At 43.1% G+C, this 16,128-nt stretch overlaps 1 protein-coding gene across 1 annotated transcript in view; it reads right to left on the bottom strand.

The window, feature by feature from the left end:
* abcb8 (ATP-binding cassette, sub-family B (MDR/TAP), member 8) overlaps positions 1–16,128 on the bottom strand; it is a 59,537-nt gene that overhangs the window by 31,746 nt on the left and 11,663 nt on the right. The window contains exons 3-6 of the mRNA XM_072569638.1: positions 10,539–10,694; positions 8,060–8,154; positions 5,488–5,593; positions 4,971–5,132 (exon numbers count right to left, since the gene is read on the bottom strand). Of these exons, the coding sequence (XP_072425739.1) occupies positions 4,971–5,132; positions 5,488–5,593; positions 8,060–8,154; positions 10,539–10,694 (519 nt within the window). The remainder of the gene's footprint in view (positions 1–4,970; positions 5,133–5,487; positions 5,594–8,059; positions 8,155–10,538; positions 10,695–16,128) is intronic.

The raw sequence follows: 16,128 nt of genomic DNA, 5'->3' as shown, positions 1-16,128 counted from the left end.
TCTACCATTAGCCCAGTAATCCATCTTTTTATTACTCTTACCAAAGTGAATCACTTCACACTTAGCTACATTGAACTCCATTTGCCACCTTTCTGCCCAGCTCTGCAGCTTCTCTATATCCCGCTGTAACCTGCCATATCCTTCCTCACTGTCTACAACTCCTCCGACTTTCGTATCATCCGCAAACTTGCTCACCCAACCTTCTAACCCTTCCTCCAGGTCATTTATAAAAATGACAAACAGCAATGGTCCCAAAACAGATCCTTGCGGAACACCACTAGTGACGGCACTCCAAGATGAATCTTTGCCATCAACTACTACCCTCTGCCTTCTTCCAGAGAGCCAATTCCTAATCCAAACCTCCAACTCACCCTCAATGCCATATCTCTGTATTTTCTGCAGTAGCCTACCATGGGGGACCTTATCAAACGCCTTACTAAAATCCATATATACTACATCTACCGCTTTCCCCTCATCTACCTCCTTCGTCACCTTCTCAAAGAATTCAATAAGGTTTGTGAGGCACGACCTGCCCTTCACAAAACCATGCTGACTATCCTTGATCACATCATTCTTATCCAGATGTGCATAAATCCTATCCCTTATAATTCTCTCTAAGACTTTGCCCACAACAGAAGTGAGACTCACTGGCCTATAGTTACTAGGATTATCCCTACTCCCCTTCTTGAACAAGGGAACCACGTTTGCTAGCCTCCAGTCCTCTGGCACTACTCCTGTAGACAAAGAGGACACAAAAATCAAGGCCAATGGCTCTGCAATCTCCTCCCTTGCTTCCCAGAGAATCCTAGGATAAATGCAATCAGGCCCAGGGGACTTATCTATTTTCACCCTTGCCAGAATTTCCAACACCTCTTCTCTACATATCTCAAAGCCATCCATTCTACTTATTCGTGCCTCAGTATTCATATCGACAACAATGTCCTGTTCCTGAGTGAATACTGACGAAAAGTATTCATTCAGCGCCTCCCCAATCTCTTCAGCCTCCACACGCAACTTCCCATTACTATCCTTGATTGGACCTATTCCTTCCCTAGTCATTCTTTTATTCCTAACATACCTATAGAAAGCCTTAGGGTTTTCCCTAATCCTACCAACTAAGGACCTTTCATGTCCCCTCCTTGCTGCTCTTAGCTCTCTCTTCAGGTCCTTCCGGGCTACCTTATAACTCTCAATCGCCCCTATTGAACCTTCACGCCTCATCTTTACAAAGGCCGCCCTCTTAGATCATTAGATCATATCAACCACATTACAGTGTGGAAACAGGCCCTTCGGCCCAACAAGTCCACACCGACCCGCAACCCACCCATACCCCTACATTTACCCCTTACCTAACACTACGGGCATTTTAGCATGGCCAATTCACCTGCCCTGCACATCTTTGGACTGTGGGAGGAAACCGGAGCACCCAGAGGAAACCCACGCAGACACGGGGAGAATGTGCAAACTCCACACAGTCAGTCGCCTGAGGTGGGAATTGAACCCGGGTCTCTAGCGCCGTGAGGCAGCAGTGCTAACCATTGTGCCACCGTGCCACTCATTTCTCCTGAGCAGCCAGGAGCTGAAGGAAAATAGGGAGAGTATCTCCGGACTCTTAAACAGAGTGAATTATCCAGAGGATGATGTCCACATGTGGCAGCTGTCCACAGAGCAGCTTGTAAGAAATATGTGAAACCTGCATAGGAGTTCGAGAATGATAAGTCAGGATTCAGTTAGAAGCACCACTGTATTCAACACCACTGTGCTGAAATGGCAAAAAAAAAGCAACAGACTTGTTTGTGGGTGTTTCTCTGTGTAATTTAAGCAACTGTTCTTTGTGTCTGCATGCCAGTGCCCAGAAGTGATTTGGTAACCTTCTGTGCTCTGATCCTGATGAAGGGCTTTTGCCCGAAACGTCGGTTTCGAAGCTCCTTGGATGCTGCCTGAACTGCTCTGCTCTTCCAGCACCACTAATCCAGAATCCTATATGTTTATGTTAGTTAATGTTACATGGTTAATGTGTGTGTCTCTGTATAAAGTTGTAGCAAAATTGGTCTAAGAACGTCATGATGAAGTGTCTGTTTCAGTTGTTGGAAAGCCTTTGCTTTGTTTGGCATTAATGGAACTTCTAGGAAGATTCCTCTGGAAAGGGATAACAAGCTCCAACATTCAGGGGTATTTAAAAAATGTGAAGTCTGTCAATTTCCTCCTTATGGCTGTAAGAGGTTTCTATTGAAAGTTTTAAAATTTTTATCCAAAGCAAAAGTATTGTTAAATTCAATGAGTGTTGTGGAGATTGGAACTGTGAGTATGTTTCTAATAGTAATAAATGGATGAAAGTTTTAGTGTACTTTTAGGTGCATTGAAATAAGAAGTTGTGGATGTAATCCAGGGTGCCTGTCTTAGTTTAATACAATGAAAAGTTAAGCTTTGGTCTATTGCATGGTGTAAAGCTTGCAGACTTCTTTTTATTTGGGCTAAAGAGTACAAGGTCCTTCTTGGGAATTAAATTTGTTACATTTCATAAGCTTGGAATAAAAAAAGTCAAACAGGAACAGTAATTACTCAAGCAAAGTTTTCAAGGTACAAGCTCTGGAAACATGATTACAAGCCAGAACGATGATACCAGCATATTCCGATACGCATGTGGGAATTTTTAGTCTGATTAGGAAATTTACACAGTTTTAGCTTTTTAGAAATTAAAAATAGCAAGTGCTAGAAAAACTCATAGCTCCAGTAGCATCTGTGTGGGGAGGCCCAATATGAATCTTTGTTGGAACAGATTTACCCCAAGAAAGTCTCTAGTTCTTGGTGACCATTCAGAGAAAAATCACCCACACTCCCTCCACAAAAAGTTGAGGAGACAGTCCTTCAATCACAACCTGATTCTCCCATGGGGTTTACAGCCAGAAGGTTGACTAGGGAAACTGGGAGCAGAAAGCGAGGGAGAGAAACATCCTGTAGTTGGAAGATCAGTCAGCAGTGAGGAAAGTCAGTGAGTCTTGGGGAGGGAGTGCCTTTTGCCAAGTGCCAGAAGCTGAGTTCTTGGGATTAAGAGCCAGGAGTAACTACAGGCAGGATGGTTCCTTTTGGCTACTGACCTTTTTTTGTCCTCAACCTGTGATTGAATACTGCTGGCTAGACAAGCATTTATTGCCCATCGCGTGCAGCAATTAACAGTCAACCACATTGCTGTGGCCAGACCAGGTAAGGATGGCAGTTTCCTTCCCTAAAGGACATTAGTGAACATTTTTCCAACAGTTTCCAGGATTCATGGTCATCATTACATTCTTAACTCCAGACTTTTCAAATTCCACCATCTGCCACGGCAGGATTCAAACCTGGGTCCCTCGAATGTTATCTGGGTCTTTGGATTAACAATTCGGCAATAAAACCACTAAGCCATCTCCTCCCCTTATGAAGGAAAGCCAGAGAAGTAGCTGAAGATTATTGGGTCCAGAACACCCTCCTGTGGTACTAAGGGCTCTTGTTACAGCAGTGGTTGTGTCTCTATCTCTGGGTTCAAGTCCCCCCTGCTCCAAAAGTAATCAATAACATCTCTGAACAGGGCGATTAGAAATAAATATCCTGAGGAACTCCTGCAGAGATGTCCTGGAGCTGAGATTACCAATCTCCAATAACTGCAACTATCTTCTTTTGTGCTAGAAATAATTCCAGTTTTGTTTGGGTTCCTTGATGCCACACTCAGTCAAATGCAGCCTTGATGTCAAGGACTCTCTCCTTACCTCTAGAATTCAGCTCCTTTGTCCATGTCTGAACCAAGGTTGTAATGAGGTCAGAAGCCAAGTGTCCCTGGCAGAATGCAAGTTAAGCATGAGTGAACAGAAAATTTGTTTGCAACTATTGCTTGATAGCACTGTCAACAACCCCTTTCGTCGTGATCGAGAGTAGGCTGATGGAGCAGTAACTGACTAGGTTCAATTTGTCCTGCTTTTTTGTAGACAGGACATTGGTAGGATAGGTGCCAGTCTTGTAACTGTACTGGAGGAGCTTGTCAGGGCCCATAGCCTTTGCAGTGCCTTCAGCTATTTTTGACTTCATTAGTATCTGTAATGCTGGGGCCCTCTGGAGGAGGCTGAGATGGAACATCTACTGCTCTGGCTGAAGGTTGTTGTGAATGTTTCAGCCTTATCTTTTGCACTAATGTGCTGGGTTCCCCCATTATGGAGGATGAGGATATTTGTGGAATCACCTCCTCCATTGAGTTGTTTCATTGCCCATCACCATTCACAACTGGATATGGCAGGATTGCTGGGCTTAATTCTGATCTGTTGGTTGTGGGATTGCTTAGCTCTGTCCATCACTTGCTGCTCATGCTGCTTGGCATGCAAGTACTCCTGTTTGGTAGCTTCACCAGGTTGACACCACATTTCTTGGTATGCCTGGTGCTGCTCCTGGCATGCCCTCTTGCAGCAGGTTGATACCCTAACTTGTTGGTAATGGTCAAGTGGGGGAGATAAACTGAATCATGAGGTTACAGACTGTGCTGGAGTAAAATTCTGCTGCTGTTGATCGCCCACAGTACCTCATGGATGCCCAAACTTGAGCTACTGGTTCGGGGTCTGTTCCCTTTATAAAGTGATAATGCCACACAATACAGGACGGTATTCCCATGGAGGGAATTCATTTCAACAAAGGCAAGTAATACAACCCTCAATGGGCTCATTACCACATTCTTCAGAGAAAACATAGGTGAGTAATAAATATTGGTCTAGCCATCAATATGTACATCTTGAGAAGGAATCAAAAGGAATATCCAATGGTTTTTCCTGTACTTCATTAAACCCAGGTACTGATTTGTAGCAAGTTCCATCCTCCCATTCAATCTGACCGATTCCCTAATCCCTCAGCTGCATCTTTGAATTTGATTAACCTACTCCCAGTCCCCTTCACTTTGTACTTGCTGAATACTTTGCAAATAATCATACAAACATTCACTCTCTCTATTATACCTGTTCCTGTGCCTTTTGGGAAAGTTTCCGAAGGTACGAGCCTATATACGCTCCAGTTCCAACGAGAAATGGCATCACCAGACACATTAGACTCGTTAGCTTTGGCGACACCAAGTAGAGAGAAACCAAACAGCCAATTGTCTGAGTGACACTCTTCAAACCCTAGGGTTCAAATCAGAAAAAGCCAGGCAGTTAAAGCACGAAGTAAGAATGTTCAAATGCTTTGATTCACTGTCCCAATCAAACACAGTCAGGACAGGAACAGCACAGGGTTAGATACAGAAAGGTTCCTTCTACACTGTTCCCAGCAAACACTTTCAAGACTGTACAGTATTAGTCTTAGGGATAGAGTAAACTGCCTCAGCACTGATCCTCCGACAGTGCGGTGGCCCCTCAGCGCTGAAACTCCAACAGTGCGGTGCTCCCTCAGTAGCAATGAAGTGAGAAAATAGGGGTTTAAAAAAAAAGAGCAACATTATTTATTGGCAACTTTTATAGAAGATTCCTGCAGCCTCACCTGAGAGATCACCAGTTTGAAGGAGGACTTAAACTCCTGAATGTCGTTAGTTAAGCGGCTCACCATCTGGCCTGTTCGAGTGGCATCAAAGAATGCAATGTCTTGCCTGTGATCACAACAAGAAAGGAAAAAGCCCTTGAACTGAAGCAATTCTTCCAATAAATTAATTCATAAATCCACAGTCACTCACAGAAATGACTCTCAGCATTGACCTTGTTGGTGGGTGATGAGGTACCAGTCCCCTGTGGGTGGGGTCGGCCGCTCCCCCTGAGCAGGGCAAAATCAATCACGAAGGGGCAGGGTACTCCACTCTCTACCCCACAGGCAGGGGTATTTCCCATCCCAAGGGTTGGAAACTCAGCATTCCGAGGGAGTAGAACTCCATTTCCCAGCTTGTCAAACCCCACAAGGATTTCCCACTCTGGGAAGAGAAGGGGATTCCACTTCTGATCCCTCCTCCAGTGCAAGCAACACCTCAACCTCACTTGACTGTCAAAGAAATTTCTACTCCTGCATCTATATTTCCTTTGAGAATATGTGGCACCCTGCCTACTTCTTCAGGGCAATTAGAGATGTGCAACAAATGCTGGACTCAGCCATTAAAGAAGAATTAAATGAGCTTGAGTTTTAAAAACAAATAGAGACTCTTACCAGCTTATGAAAATGCTCACACAGGAACAGGAGGTAAAAAATGTTGCCACTCAGCCCCTCAGGTCTGATCTGCCTTTCAATTAGATCATGGCTGATGTGTAGCTCAACCCCATTGACCCAAATTTCTTCCATACTCTTGATACCTTCACCAAACAACAATTCATCAGGACTGCAGATGCTGGAGACCAGAGTTGAAAAATGTGATGCTGGAAAAACACAGCAGACCAGGCAGCATCTGAGGAGCAGGAGAATCGACTTTTCGGGCATAAGCCCTTCTTTGGGCTTTTGCCTGAAACGTTGATTCTCCTGCTCCTTGGATGTTGCCTGGCCTGCTGTGCTTTTCCAGCATTATATTTTTCAACAATTCATCAGGGTTAGGATTTCTCACCAGTTCGAGATTAGATTCCCTACAGTGCGGAAACAGGCCCTTCGGCCCAACAATGGGCACTTTAGGATGGCCAATTCACCTAACCTGCATATCTTTGGACTGTGGGAGGAAACTGGGGCACCCGGAGGAAACCCGCGCAGACACGGGGAGAATGTGCAAACTCCACACAGACAGTCGCCCGAGGGTGGAACTGAACCCGTGCCTTGGTGCTGCAAGGCAGCAGTGCTAACCACTGAGCCATCTAACTTTTGCATTTTCAGTCAATTCATTTCCCTATCCAATCACTTAATTGAAAAAGTTCCATTAAATCTGTTGAACATAAACTTGGCTTTGCAAAATCAATGGTAGCAGTTTAAATTATATCTTTTGCATCTCTCCTTAGTTGAACAGTACAAATTAAGCTGATAGGATTCTTTACTGTGTATAGTCAATAAAAGGTATTTAGACACTAAAAATGGGAATGGAAGGAAGCCTTCCAGCCCTCTGAATATACTTCACCTTGCAATACATAAGAATATCAAAATTAGGAGCAGGAGTAGGCCATTCAGCCCTTTGAGAATTTGTTCTGCCTTTCAAACAGGTCATGGCCGATTTTCCACTTCAACTCCACCTTCCTGCACATTCCACAGGCTTTAACTTGCTGAGAGACCAAAAATCTGTCAATCCTAGCCTTAAATACACTCTTTGATGGCCTCCACAACCCTCTGGATTAAAGAATTCCAAAGACTCAAAAAGAAACACACACAGAATTTCAAAAGTTCAAACATTTCTCCTCATCTCAGTCCTAAATGCTCGACCTCTTATCCATTGACTGTTGTGTGTTTTAGGTTTTCCCAAGCAAAGGAGAAAAGAAAACTTTGTCTCACCTATCAAGCCTGTTTGGAATCTTATCTGTCTCATTGAGGTTACCTTTCATTCCTTCAAACTCCAGAGAATATCAATCCAATTTACTCAGTCTCTCATAAGACAACTTTCTCATCGCAGGGGCCAATCTAGTCAACCTTCACTATACTGACGACAGTGCACATATATCCTTCCATAAAAATGAATACAAAAACCACACACAACATTAAAGATGTGGCATCACCAAGCTGTGTACAATTGTACAAGACTCTCCTTAACCTCATGCTGGAATCTCCTTGTAAAAAGAGGCCAACTTTTCATTTACCTTCCTAATTCCATTAACTCTCAATCAATAATTCATTCATCCAGGTAAAGAAAAATAATTGTTATCACTGTGAAAAGCACTCGACTTTCTTGGCTCAGATGTTGGGAAGTCTGAAAATTGGCAAAAGTACTCACGGATTAAATCTTTCCATAATCCCTGCTATTTATTACATCCTGTGTAACTCTGTTACATTTCTATGGCCCACATCTCTGAGATAAAATCTTGGTCCACAGGGAGACTAGGCAACAGCAGGCATGGCCACTGGCAGTTGGCCACCTAAGTGGATTTGTAGAGAGCATGTTACAATTTTATCTTAATTTCAAACAACAACAGCGATCTCTTCAGTGCCTCAACAAAGATCAGACCTGAGCAGAGTTGAAAACAATTCCTTCCTCAAGTTGGCAGCAACTCGCTCCCCAATTCTGGACAGGAGAGTGATGTAACAGCAAGTCAGGATTCCCTAAAAGCACAAGGCACATGTAGCATTAAGTCCAGAACCAGAGCAAAACTCACAAACACATTGTATTTTGAAATATCATACTCAATGAAGGCAGAATTTTGAGAAATTGAAGTAACATGCACTTTGAAAATGACGTATCAGTGGCTCACAATCTCAGATTCAGATTAATACCCACTCTACTCTTACAAACAAAAAGTGAAGCTCCCTCTGCTTGTTTAAACTGAAGGGAAAGCTCCATCAACACCATCTGCATCAAACTTCCTTAGGACAAGTACAGCACATGGTTAGATACACAGTAAAGCTGCCCTTATTCTTTAAACTGAAAGTAAAGTTCCCACAATACTGTCCCCATCAAAAACTCCCAGGCTAGAAACAGGACATTTAGATATTGAGTAAGGCTACTTCCAGTGATGTAGCACTGTGATCAAAGCTGGGTCCCCTATTGTTTGTCATATATTTAATCTATATGGAGAAGAATTTGGAGGGCTTAATAAGTACATTTGAGGATGATACGATTATTGGCAGGATAATGAAGAGTGAGGAAGAAGGTCTTAGGTTGTCAAAAGATATAAATGGGTTGAATAGATGGGTAGATCGGTGACAGATGGAATTTAATCCAAATAAATGTGAGGTGATGGGCATCGGTGGGTGAAGGATCCACATAGATACCAATGACACAGGTACGAAGAGGAAAGAGGTTTTGCTGAGGAAATATTAGCAGCGAGGGGCTAAATTTAAAAGTTAGAACCAAGAAGGAAATAATCGTCGGATTATTACCTGAGCCACGAGCAAACTGGCACAGGGTCAATAGAATTAAAGAGGAATACGCAAGACATTGGGGTGGAAGAACAGTTTTGAATTCATGGGACATTAACATCAGTATTGGGGAAGGAGGTGGAAGCTGTTCCAATGAAATGGCCTCCAGCTGAATCATGCTGGGACCAAAACCTCAGTGGTTAGCACTGCTGTCTCACAACACCAGGGTCCCAGGGTCCCAGGTTCATTTCCAGCCTTGGGTAACTGTCTGTGTGGAGTGTGCACATTCTCACTGTGTCTGCATGGGTTTCCTCTGGGTGCTCTGGTTTCCTCCCACAGTCCAAAGAGGTGCAGGTCAGGTGAATTGGCTGTGCTAAATTGCCCATAGTTTTAGATACATTAGTCATAGGGAAATGGGTCTGTGTGTGGACTTGTTGGGCCAAAGGGCCTGTTTCCACGCTTTAGGGAATCTAATCTAATCACATAACTAGAGCTGTGATTAGGGCTTTATATGGGCATCAGTCACAAGGGAAATTATGGAAAAGGGTAAACTGGTGCTGGGTGGGTGGAGCTTAGAGCTCGGCAGAGGTTATTATAGTTTCCAGAACAAGTAATAGGACAGAGAGGATGGAAAAGATCAAGAATCTAACTTCAGGAAGAGCAGATAAGATGACAACCATAAGAACGAGAGCAGTCAACACAGTCCTGGGGGTGCTGTGCTTAAAAGCATGCTGTTTATGAAGCAAGGTAAATGAACATGTAGCACAGATTGAAATTGGCAGGTACAATGTTGTGGGCATCAATGCTGGAAACTAAATATCTAAGGATACATGGCCTATCGAAAAGACAGGCAGATTTACCAAGGGACACAATTGCTTCGTTAGTAAGAAATGAAATTAAATAAATTTTAAAAAGTGATTTAGAATCAGAAGGCGTAGAACCTGTGTGGGTAAAGATGAGGAACTACAAAGGAAAAAAAGACTCTGATAGACATCGTGTACAGTAGGAGTTGTTTCTAGCAGTAGTCAGGATGTGGGGATGAGAATAAATCAGGAGATAGAAAAGGCATGCAGAAGGGCTTCAGTATGGAACGGGATTGGGAAAACCACTTTGACAGCCAGTCTCAAGAAAAGGAATATATATTTGGAAGTGATGAATTTGGAGGGCTACTGGAGTGGCCTTCTTCCATACAGTAAACTTTTATGACTATATGGGGAATAACGGTGAACAGAAAGCAGCTGTTGCCCTTGGTTGAAGGGTCAATAATGACAGGGCAAAATTTTAAAGTGAAGGCAGGAAGTTTAGAGGAGATTGGAGGAAAACCTTTTTCAACCAGTGGATGGTGGAAATTTGGAATGCACTGCCTGGGTTGGAGTAGAGGTGGAATGTCTCACAAAGCACTTAAAAGATCATGAAATTCAAGACTCTGGACCAAATGCGGGTAAGATGGATTAGGGTCGATGGGTCACAGCAGTATCAATGGGCCTCCTCCTGCTGTAATAAACCCTATTAACCACTCCTTGTGCCAGTACTTCAACAGTCTGAATTTACCCTGTACCTTATCAAATGTATTCACCAGGAGTTGTAAACTCAAAGTATAAACCCAGTGGCATCTTGCTGAGTCTTACCTGCAGAGTGTAGGCAATCATTAATTTTATAGCTGGCATCTTCATAGCCTTGAGGTAACAGGCTGGGTTCGTCCGCAGGCATTGGACAAGACCATTCATTAGATCTCCCAGCATCAGCGGGATCTGAGTATTAAGCAGAGCTGCACCACAGGCAAACTGGAACATAGTGAAGAAATTAAAGTATCAGCGAGAGATTTGGGTTATAGTAGGGCAAAGAGGAATGAGTATTTTACACAGTCCTATCACCGTATCATACAGCACTGAATGAGGCAAATCAATCCATGGTGCTTGCCAATTAATTTCATTCCTTCTTTTTGTTCCCTATCGCCTATCCCTATAGTAAAATTTTCCTTTTTAAGTACTTATGTACTCAAGCTCAATACCATCCAGGACAAAACAGTCCACTTGTCTGGCACTGCATCTACCATCTTTGCCATTTCCTCCTCTGTGACTGATGCGTGGTGATCGAGTACCATCTACGACATATGTGGCAGCAACTCATCAAGATTCCTCAGACAGCACCTTCCAAACCCTCAACCACTTCCATCTAGAAGGACATGGGCAGCAGGTACATGGGAACACTGCCCCCTGCAAGTTCCCCTCCAAGCCACTCACTATTCTGCCTTGGAAATACATTAGCATTCCTTCACTGTTACTGGGCCAAAATCATGGAATTCCCTACCTTAGGGCACAGTGTGTCTACTTACATCATATAAAAGACAGTTTGTGGATGATGTAAACGATTGGCCAGGTGGTAAATAGTGAGGACAAAAGCCTTGGATTACAGGACGATAGATACAGGTTAATCAGATGGACTGATCAGTGATAGATGGAAATTAATCCTGCTAAATGTGAGGTGAAGCATTTTGGAAGAACGAACAAGATAAGGGAGTACTCAGTAAATGGCAGGATATGTGGAAGCTCAGAGGAACAGAGGGACCTTGGAATGCTCTTTCACATAATCCTGAAGTTGGCAGGACAGATTAATAAAAGGGGGACTAAGAAAGCATATGGAACAATTCCCTTTATCAGTCATGGCACAGATTATAAGAGCAGGGAGGTTATGTTGGAGCTGTACAGGACTTTGGTTAAGCCACAACTGAGGGACTGTGTGCAGTTCTAGTCACCATACTATAGGAAGGAAGTGATTGCATTGGAGGGGGCGCAGAGGAGAGTCATCAGGATGTTCCCTGGGTTAGAGTATTTTAGCTTTGAAGAGATGCTGTATAAGCTCAAGTTGTCTTCTTTAGTGTAAAGAGATTTTATTTGCCTGTCAAATCTGTTCCAATTCTTTGAAGACCTAATAAGGAGTTAGACAAAGGAGAGCAAGTGGACTTGATCTACTTAGATTTCCAGAAGGCCTTTGACAGGGTGCCACAGTGGAAGCAGCTAAATAAGCTAAGAGCCCATGGTGTTAGGGGCAATTTACTGGCACGGATAGATGATTGGCTGACTGGCAAAAGACAGACAGTACGGATAATGGGGTCTTTTTCAGGATGGCAGCTGGTGATAAATGGAATTTTGCAGGGTCATTGTTTGGACCACAACCATTTATGTTATACATTAATGATCTGGACAAAGGGTATTGTTGCTAATTTTACAGATGACACAAAGATAGGTGGTGTTGAGGAAGTGGGGAAGCTGCAGAAGGATTTGCCCAGGCTCGGAGAGTGGGCAAAGAACTGAGAGATGGAATACAAGGTGGTTATGCATTTTAATGAGAAGAATAGAGGCACAGAGTATTTTCTAAATGGGAAAAGGCTGAGGAAATTTAAAGCATAAAAGGAATTTGAGTCTTCCCTCAGGATTCTCTTAAAGTTAACATGAAGGTGACAGTTAGGAAGGTAAATGTAATGTCAGCATTTGTTTCAAGAGGGCTAGAAAAAAAAAAGAGCAAAGATGTACTGCTGAGGTTTTATACAGCTCTGGTCAGACTGCATTTGGAATATTGTGAGCAGTTTTGGGCTCTGTATCTAAGGAAGGATATGCTGGTGTTGGAAGGAGTCCAGAAGATGTCTACAAAAACGATCTATGTTCTATAAAGGGCTTGTTACATGAGGAACAGTTGAGGACTCTGGATCTGTACCTTTTGGAGTTTAGAAGGACATAGGAGATCTGACTGAAACTTAGAGCATACCGAGAGACCTGGACAGTGTGGACACAGAAGAATTTCTACAAGTAGAAGAGGTAGGATCCGACAGCACAGCTTTAGTGTAAACTTACAACCTTTTAGAATGGAGATGAGGAAGAATTTCTTCAGCCAGATGGTGGCTTATCTAAGAAACTTACTACTGCACAGGCCTTTGGAGACTGTGTCATTGGTTCTTGAATAGTAAGGGATGAAGGGTTATGGGGAGAAAGCAAGAGAACAGGATTGAGAAACATATCAGCCAAGATCAAATAAATAGTGGCAAAAAAAAAAACCCCTGCAGATGATGGTATCCAAAATGGAAGGGAGGAGTGGAAGGGAGGGGCTGGGGAGGGAGTCAGGGGATGGGAAGGGAGGTTATTTGAAATTGGAGAACTCAATGTTTTCCTGATGAAGGGCTTTTGCCCGAAACGTCGATTCTCCTGCTCCTCAGATGCAGCCTGACCTGCAGTGCTTTCCCAGCACCACACTCCCTTCCACTGCTCACTGCCACCAACCTGATTCATTCCTCTCATTGACCAACCAGGTTATACCCTCTACCTGTCTTCACCTATCCCCGCTTCACCACTCTGACCCTGCAACACCCTTTATCTGCAGCCCCCACCCCCACACCCATCCCCAGTCCTGAAGAAGGGTTACACCCGAAACGTCTACTTCCCCACCTCCTGATGCTGCCTGGCTTGTTGTGTTCTTCCAGCCTCCTGCCTGTCTATGATCAAATAGTGGAGCCACCTCGGTGGTCAAATGGCCCAATTCTGCTCCAATATCTTATGGTATTTTGTTAAAAGCAGAGCCTGGACCTGATAAGAGGCATTTATAACAATGAGGGGCATGGACAGGGTGGATAGAAAGCAGCTGTTCCCCTTGGTTGAATAGTCAATAATAAGGGGGCAAAAGTTAAAGGTGAAAGCCAGGAGGTTTAGAGGAGATTTGAAGAAAAATGTTTTCCCCAGGATATGGTGGGAATCTGGAATACACTGCCTGGGAGGGTAGGAGAGGTGAGGCACATCACAATCTTCAAAGAGTACGTGAATAAGCAATTGAAATGTCATAACGTTCAAGGCGATGGACCAAGTGCTGCTAGGTAGGATGAACGTTGATATTTCAGTGCAGATTGCATGGGCCAAAATGTCTCTTCTGTACTGCACAACTCTGACTCACCCCTCTGCCCATTCATCTACCTAATTTTATCCATTCCAAATTCAGGCTGATTAGTATTTCCACAAAGAAGGAATTCTCATTCAACGCTTTTACATTGGTCAGTTCTGTAGTTTAGCCCATCAGGCAACTGAACTCTGTACATTAGCTCTCTAAGGTATCATTACCAAAGCCTTTTCCTGATACAAACTCAGGCTTTTGTGGACCCAAGATTCAATTGCTGTGAAACAGTAGCCAAGTTTACAATCTAAGAAAAGATAGACCACATACAGATGCCACTCTCCTATCCAAAACTGCCAGATAACCTAGTGTGAAAATATGCTGAGTTGTCAATGGAAACCAAATGACAAATCAGAACATAGTAATTTTCCACTCCACCAGGAAATCCAGGTATGGGACAAATGGGCAGAGGGGTGAGTCAGATTTGTGTAGTACAGAAGAGACATTTTGGCCCATGCAATCTGCACTGAAATATCAACGTTCATTCCACCTGGCAGCACTTGGTCCACCACCTTGAACGTTATGACATTTCAATTGTTTATCCACGTAATCTTTGAAGATTGTGATGTGCCTCACCTCTCCTACCCTCCCAGGCAGTGTATTCCAGATTCCCACCATATCCTGAGGAAAACATTTTTCTTCAAATCTCCTCTAAACCTCCTGGCTTTCACCTTTAACTTTTGCCCCCTTATTATTGACTGTTCAACCAAGGGGAACAGCTGCTTTCTATCCACCCTGTCCATGCCCCTCATAATTTTAAATGCCTCTATCAGGTCCATGCTCAGCCTTTTCCAAAATACCATACATCATCCATCTGAGCAACAAAATACCACGTAAACAGATGGAAATAACAGTAAAATGACTGTACTTCAGAATAATCAGCTGGAAACTGAAAACATTTTTCTTGTATTTAGATAAATATTTTAGAAGCAAACTCATTCAGTATTTCATCATTTTTAATTATAGTAGTGGAGTAAAATTAATTTGTTGATTTGCAATGTTCACAGCCAATTACCACTGAACTCAGTGGCTTGCTCAGCATTTCAAAGGGCAGTGAAGAATCATTGCTGGGAGGTCTGGGGTCCAGACCAGGTAAGAATGGTGGACCATCCTTCGTAAGAGGCTTTAGCGTGCCAGATGGGAGTTTACAACAACTGATGATAGTTTCATCATCATCAGTGAGAATAGCTTTCACTTCAAGATTTATTACTCAGATTTAAATTCCACCAGTTGCCATGGTGGGAATTGTACACATGTCCCCAGAGCATTAGCTTGGCCTTCTTAGTTGCTAAACGAGTGATATTACCACAACATTATCCTTTTCATAAAAAGTTAGTTGTTGAAGAATCTAAAGCTTAAAATTTTCTGTTACATGTTGAGTATTTAATTAATGTGAGGATAATGTTGTGGGAACACCTTAAACTAAGGAATACTCATTAAAAGCTGAAATAAGGAGACAGTTTCTCTGACACTCATTGGTCTGTGGAATTCTCTTTTGTAAAGAACAGTGGATTCTGAGGTGTTGAGTGTGTTCAAAATTAAGCTAGATTTTTGATTCAAAAGGAGTCAAGGGTTATGGAGGTTTGATAAGATTTAGTATTGAGGTCGTAATCAGATTAGCAGAGTAGGCTTGAGGGGACAAATGGTCTTTCTCTCCTCCTAATTCTTGTGTCATCTTATCCACAGTTGATGCAAATACTTGGTGCAGGATAATGTATAAATTAATCCATATCGCATAGCTTCAATTGAGGTGTGTTTTGCCTCTAACAAGAACAAATACCTCTTTAAATGTAATGAGTAATGTTTTCCAAGAAGCAGTCAAGGGAGGAGAGCAACATAAAAAGGTCAGCACAGTAACAGCCTTGTAGACTGACTTTTGCCAGTTGCCAATCAGTCAAACTTCACTCAGCTGCCAGATGTCAGAGCAAGTTCTTTGTGGTACTGTTTGATGCTCCATTGCCACATTAGCATCAAACATGGAGCCAGAACACTGGGCTTCAGGCCCACCAATCTAGAGGATAGAATCTGGGCTGGGCAGATTTCTGCTGCTATGTAGTTGGGCAGTGGTGCATGCCCAGCAGCTCAGTACAGTCTGCCACGTCCCCTTTGCCACACCTAAAGAAAATCATGAGATGCATGGTGAATAGCCAAGATCTTTTTTCTAGCGTAGGGGAGTCCAAAGCTAAAGGCATAAGTTTAAGGTGACAGGGAAAAGTTTTAAAAAGGAGCACAGAGGGTGGTGTGTGTATGGAATGAGCTACCAGAGAAAGTGGTGGAGGCTAG

This window comes from Chiloscyllium punctatum, chromosome 5 (assembly GCF_047496795.1).
Source record: "Chiloscyllium punctatum isolate Juve2018m chromosome 5, sChiPun1.3, whole genome shotgun sequence".
In the NCBI taxonomy this organism is placed as follows: domain Eukaryota; kingdom Metazoa; phylum Chordata; class Chondrichthyes; order Orectolobiformes; family Hemiscylliidae; genus Chiloscyllium; species Chiloscyllium punctatum.
The sequence above is the reverse complement of the archived record's forward strand: the minus strand, read 5'-3'. Positions and strand labels throughout refer to the sequence as shown.